The 7,254-nt window shown below is 32.5% G+C and overlaps 1 protein-coding gene across 1 annotated transcript in view; it reads left to right on the top strand.

The window, feature by feature from the left end:
* The window catches only part of LOC108739381 (sestrin homolog), a gene marked incomplete at its 3' end in the record, with an annotated part of 175,954 nt that extends 169,029 nt beyond the window's left edge, over nt 1-6,925 (top strand). The window contains 1 exon segment of the mRNA XM_025978517.1: nt 6,896-6,925. Within this exon segment, the coding sequence (XP_025834302.1) occupies nt 6,896-6,925 (30 nt within the window).
* Between the last annotated feature and the right edge of the window lie 329 nt (nt 6,926-7,254).

The following is a 7,254-nucleotide window of genomic DNA, read 5'->3' as shown; positions in this document are numbered from 1 at the left end:
TATGGAAGTCAATAAAAAATAGGCGAGATAGGTTGGTAGGACACCTTCTCAGGCATGAAGGTCTAGTCAGAGACATATTAGAGGCAGAAACAGGAGTTAGGAGGGGTAGAGGTAGACCTACATTAGATTACTGTTCGCAAATAGTTAAGGATGTGGGTTGTTTTAGTTTTAGGGAAATGCGAAGTTTAGCTCAGGACAGGAAAGAGTGGAGGTGCATGTCCAACCAGGACTGACGACTTTATGATGATGACTGACATATACCCCTTTCCAGATAGCACAACAGGTTAAAGTAGAAGTGGAGTTTTTAATAATCACCTATCATATTTCATGGCATGAAGTACCCGAGTAAAAATTCTTTTCAATTTCACTTTACCGAATTACGACCAAACTACTGTAGCTCCATAAATTTCTCTAAAATATTACCGGAAAAGGTCCGTTTGCAGGACTAAACCGCCGATTGCATACGAATAGAGTACTGAAACAGTACGACATGTAATACGAAGAGAGAACAGATACAGAACCTATTGCTTTCTTGAAAACTACTGAAATACCACCGAAAGAACGACGCATTTATTATTTTATTTATTGGTATTATTTTATTAATACTATGTAAATTATAACTATATTTCGAAGAATGGAAAATAAGCCAGTAGTTTGCGAAGCTAATATTATTAGTTTTTCAAAAATTTCGTAGATGAACATATAATTTTTTTTTCAAAAAAATAATCATCTGTAACTGTATATATGTGTTAAGATTAACTAATAAAAATTTTAATATCTAAAGGATAAATTGATATTAATTAAACAATATTTTCATTTTTATATACTGTACGTTTCGGTGCTGTTTTAGATGATTCTGTATGTGATGCTATTTTGGTGCTATTACAGTATATTTTTGGCGAAGCGCTGTTTGAGGGCTCCTTTGGATCTTTTTTAATGTGGTGCTAGTTTAGAAATGTTTTAGAGTTTCAAAGGGTATTTTGGCTATAATTTTAGAATTTAAATTTTCGTCTAATTTGTAAGAACTATTTTGGTGGTAATTTAGGTCATTTCAGATATTTGGAGGCAATTCGGTGGTGTTATAATTCTTTTTAGTTTTACTCGGGTACTGTTAGCTTTATAAAATTCAAGAACAGAAAATTGCTTTCGATATCGTATCTCAAAAGATGTGAGAGGTTCTTTGGCATTAGCCCGTCTTCACTTGCTCAAAGTTGTCCGGGAAATTATAATAATAATACATAATATGTAATAATATTTTAATATTTCATATAAAATTAACTATTATGAATTAAAGGGCGTTGGAATTTTTTCTTCTTTTATATAGAGAGGAGAGTCGTTCAGAAGAGGTTGGGAACTTTTGCAATAACACAAATTGACTGACTTTCGTGTGTTATCTAAGTATTTCATTAAAATCATTAATTTGAGACACTAGTGTCGATGTCTCCCATGTTGTGTCACTAGATATTATAAAGATTGAGTTAAAGAATAGATATGTACATATATGCAAATATAGACTGTCAAAATTAAAACGAAACACATGGTAAATTTTAAAATTAAACATTTTTCAAATGTTAATAGAGTTAAACTAAAAAATTGTGAAACGTATCGAGTATAATTTTTCTAAGCAAATTCAAAATATTTCACCAAAAATTTAGGAAAATTAAAATCAATTGTTTTTGCAAATACATAAATATATAATAGCAATATATACGAAATTTGGAAAGATTAAAAAAAAATGTTTAATTGAAACAATTACGTAAGTAGGTATATATTATACATCATTATCCCCGTTCTCGAATTACCTTTTCATACGTCATTTTTCTTTATGAATGTTAACTATACAACACAAAAATGCGTACAAGAATTAAATAAAGACGGACTTTATTTGTGTAGGTAACAGACGTAGACAGTGTATAAATGATAGATGGATTTATGTACATATATATATGTATATAATATACGATATTCGGAAGTTCTTTATTATTATTATTATTATTATTGTTAGCGCTGAATATCTAGTGAATACGAAACTTTTCAAGGTTACGTAAAGAGGCTTAATGATTACGCAATTAAGTTAAACTTGACCTTCACCTATATCAACACGACCAAAAAATCAACATTAAATGTAAAGAGACGAGTTTAAAATTTCGTGCACGTCTTTAACTGCTTTTAACAAAAGCAGATGTACAAAGGATACAATAAAAAATATAATTAATATACTGTTAAGTACAACCCATTGAATGTTGAAGATAAANCACACACAAGCCTTGCTATATGAGCTCTCAAAGCATACAAAAATTATACGGCTTAAATGTGAAGTTGGGTGCAAAAGAATACAATTAAATCCTCTGTCGGGAAAAAACGAAATGACTTTCCGAACAACCCTATATTTGCGAACAGTAATCTAATCTAGGTCTAGCTCTACCCCTCCTAACTCCTATTTCTGCCTCTAATATGTCTGTGACTAGACCTTCATGACTGAGAAGGTGTCCTACCAACCTATCTCGCCTATTTTTTATTGACTTCCATAGAGTCCTATGTTCTCCTATTCTTTCCAATACCTCTTCATTTCTAACCTTTTCTACCCACGTTATCCTCATCATCCGCCTATAACAGCACATTTCGAACGCTTCTAACCTTTTCTTTTCCGCCACGCCCACTGTCCATGTTTCGCACCCGTACAATGCCGTGCTCCAAACATACACCTTTAACAACCTTTTTCGAATTTCTAAATTAACCGTTCACTAGCATAGAAGAGACTTCTTTTTATTAAAGGCGACACGACCCTGCGCTATAATTGCTTTACCTCCGCACAGAATAATTTATTTACCTCCGCGGGGGTAATTAACCCCAGGGTCGGAATCACTATTCCAATATCTAATTCTAGTATGTATAATGACCGGAAATCGATGAAAAAATTTTTGGAGCGATTTTGGTCTGGAGCATCAATTCTGAACAATTACCGGAATCGAGAATACTATTAAACACGTGAATGATATGTCACTCCTGAATTGTTAAACCTATATTTTTACCTTTATTACACGTTTATTCACGAAATCACTCGTGCAACGCCTTTATCGATGGGTCGGCTAGGATTATCACGTGACGACATTATATAACACTCAACATCAATAATAATTTATTATTTTATCCAGTGCTGTGTTTAAGTTAGTATATTTTTAACTATTTATTGATTTATTTTATTATATTTATAATGGTGTTGTTTAATTAAATGTTTTTTTCACTTTACAACGTATCTTTTGCTAACACCAAACTATTTGAAAGCAACTTGCTATTAATTACAGAATCTAGCTTGATAAAGTCTCACAACTAGAGGCGAAACGTTAGTGTTGGTCCTATACGTAAAATAAAACTCTACTACCCTTGTTAATCTTGATTCATTCCACAGATATTACTTAATACTTCACAATGGCGGCTTAAAGTTCCATGTTAAAAACTCTTCATTATACATATGCATACAGTGGATCTATTATTCGGTATCTGTTCTGAGTTGAATATTTTTTTGTTACCTTGACTTACATACCTATTATTTTAAATCCTTTAATTCGAATTTCTCTACCTTAAAATTGATCTAGACTCGAGTGCATATTTTGTCTCCTTAAGTTGAATTTATATTATGTTCTTCGGAAAAATTAGCCACAGCGATAATAAATAGCTCGAAGTTTTATGTTTTTACAGTAACAATCAACAACAATGTTGAATTGCTATCGATTAGTTCTGGCGTTACATAAAAATACAGTGAATTTGATTTATAACAACCTTGGTTATAGCGACCATTTTGCTACAGCCCTTCAATTTAAAGCGACTTCGGATGTAACCATGTAACGCCGAGTTTAGATGTAGCGACTGCTTTTAATGAATCAATTGTAACAAATCCCAAGAAATCTCATACAGATATAGCGACCGGAGTCTGTGGCCAAAGGCATAAGAGCTTTCTTATCTTTTGTTTACATCCACACAGATGGTCAGCAAGTGTGGTGACCTTTACCATTTGTTTACAGATGTTAGCCAGGTAGGTGGATAAGCGTGTATGTTCAGTTACAAATTGATATTCTGAGTAGCAATTGTGTTCAGTAAACTTTTGAATAAGTATGACTCCTAGGTGCACATTCAACTGTTAAAAAAAAGGCGGAAATCGTTTCAAAATTGAAAAATTGTGAATACTAGACAAACTGTCTGTATCTCTTTACCATTGCCTCTAACAACTTCCGGGTATAACGACGAAATTACATTCGTCGACGTTGTACCCGAAATTTACCGTACCTACCATTTTCGGCAATTATTGAATCAGCTGCTAAAGTCGAAATTTCCTTAACTCAAAATTTCTCTAACTCGAATATAATTAATTGGTGGAATCTAGGATGTTCCAAACATGGATGTTTGAGTATAATTACAAAAGATCGCAAATCTGATTAGTTAACTCGTATGTACTTCATTTTAGTTTACAATTTTAATGTGTCCACTTAAATTCCTCCTAATTTCGTTGATGATATAATGTTGTTTGTTTTCAATTATTTCAGCGGCTTCTTGACTATTGTACTGCATTCATTTCATTGTGTTGTAGTACCTTTGTACGTACTTTTTAATTAATACGAATAAAACAAAACTGTTCGTTGTCCAATCACTTGAAAGTTCCAAAGTACAAATGTAAACAGTAATAAAAATATTTCGTATTTGCATTGGAGGTATTATATTATTATGTTGGCAGCGATAAGAGGAAAGTACGTCAAGAGTTTTATGGTTTTTTTGTTATATAGAAAGTACAATCATATTAATCATTGACTACGAAAAAAAATTTGAACTGAGGAGCTGACTATGTATACCCAAGCACGTCAAGGTTTGAAGATAACCTCAAAAAACACTCCAAAATCCACTGAAACCGTTAATCATGATAATACCAAACGATTTTAAAACTAAAACCCGTAACCAATCAACTCTTCCACTAAATGTATTACTTCATAATCCTTTAAATCTCTGATCATAAAACCTCATAACCTCATAATTTTGTATTTTGATTACGGGGATATAAGATTTTGGGGTTGTTAGGTTTTAGGATTAGGGGTTTAAAGTTGCACATTTAGTGGAAGAGTTGATTGGTTACGGATTTTCGGTTTAAAATCGTTTGGGATTATTATGATAAACAGTTTTAGTGGATTTTGAAATATTTTTTGAGGTTATGTCCAAACTCAGGCGTAGTAGGGTATATATATACAGTATAGATACATAGTCAGATCCCCAGGTCAGATTTTTTTTTGTGTTGTGTATAAACATTAAATAATAACTGAAATTACTGACCTAGGTCTGGATACAACTGTAAACAGATTCCGTGTTGCTTCTTCTATATTCTTCACTTTCTGAGGTAATCAGAATACCTAGAGTGAAGATCATCGCAAGTAATCTGGTAACATAATAATTAGGAACACTCTTCTTTTTGGCATCAAAGTTATTTAGAATTTTTGGTTTAGTTTTTTTTTTACTTATTTTATTACTTTTCAAACTATCCAATTTTTGCTAAAATGTCTTTTTTTCCATCCGGAATTTGTAAGAATCGAAGCAACTACGATTCCTAAATTTATACTTGATATTATTCATAGAAGAAATCGTGTATTCACTCTTACAAATCAATTCTTATATGAGGTTTGTTTTAATTTATTGCTTATTTTCCAATTAATTGGGATTCCGCTAACACAAAAAGTGGACAATTTTTGATAATCCTTTCCGGACGCTCCTCGTATGCCTTAGAACGAATGGCAACCCTACACATCCATAACATCCAATACACATGGATATACTACATCAATATATGCTTATATACTTTAACGTGTTCAATAAGTATACTAGGTGTAATTGTCCCTTGGAAGTCCTTACGGAAGAATGCAACTTTAAGGGATCATATCTCAAAAAGATAAACTTTTACGACTTAGCGCCCATCGATACTTTCAATTTACACGGCGGGAACTACCAAAGTCCAAAGTTTCAAAGAGTTTGATAGAGGGCCACTAGTAAACTGTATCTGCTACATTTTATAGGATTAAAAAATGTTCGACAAGGTCACAAGGATATCGACTTCTCAAACTGAGCCTACGGCATAAGCATCCTTCATGGTAAAAACCATAGACATTAATTAATTAACGTGCCTTAGCGGTTTATCATTGTAATAATTTCTTGGCTCGAAAAGTGAGGGAGATGGCGTATGGTTTCGGACTAATGCTATCTCTTTCCTGACACGCTTACGCACTATCCTGAGAGAGATGGATACTGTCCGAAACTTCGTTCCATCTCTTTCTTTTATTGTACCACAATTCTGACCGCTAAGGCATGTCCATTAGTAAACGTTGATGGAAAAAACGCTACCAAAGAGAACAAAAAGCTCGAGAAGTCGATACCCATATGGACCATTGTAAAATTTTTCAATCCCTCGAAATGTATCAGTTTTCTATAGGTGGCGTTCACTACTCTGTTTGCAGCAATTCTCTTAATTATTTCTAAAGTAATTTTAAAGAAACAATAGAATTTTACAAGAAATTTTGAGTAGATACCTACTTCTTTTAGATAAAGCAAAATTATAATGATGGACTGTAGCTATGCAATTTTAGCATAGGCCATAACGTTATGAGACAAACCAATCAAGTTTATGTAATGTCTGCACTGTAGGGAATTGTTCGTGATACAGGGGTTACACCGTTACACCATAGCCCAAAAAAAAATCATGAATCTATAATAAACAATGTAATACTCATTGTCAGTTTTTTTAAAGGTAAATATGCAATAACCCTAACATAATTTATATATATTAATGTGTTGTTAATTAGATATTATTTTTTTAGATCAAAAAATAAAAGATACATATCTAACAGTATTTGGTTTGTTTCAGCTTCCACCATTAGGCAACTTTAACGAAAAGGTAAGTTGTTTTTTAGTTAAAAAGAGGCTCATATTGCTTATTAGTATGAGCAAAGTTTTACTTCATTCTTAAACTTGTCACAATAGAATACAAAATACAGAAACCTGCTACGCATAATATAGTATATAAATTAAATGTAATCTGCAGCGTTTATGTTAAACAGAAGTTATACGCACTTTACTTTTGCAATGCACCTAGCAGATGGCACGACCAGTTAGTTTTCAACTGGTCTTGGATGACAGTTTGCGCTCGCCCCCTACAAATTACAAACTATAAATTCTTAACGTTTGGTTAATATTGCAAATTAAAAGCATATTTTTAAGTAATTT

Source organism: Agrilus planipennis, unplaced genomic scaffold (genome assembly GCF_000699045.2).
Source record: "Agrilus planipennis isolate EAB-ADULT unplaced genomic scaffold, Apla_2.0 scaffold219, whole genome shotgun sequence".
Lineage (NCBI taxonomy): Eukaryota > Metazoa > Arthropoda > Insecta > Coleoptera > Buprestidae > Agrilus > Agrilus planipennis.
The sequence above is the reverse complement of the archived record's forward strand: the minus strand, read 5'-3'. Positions and strand labels throughout refer to the sequence as shown.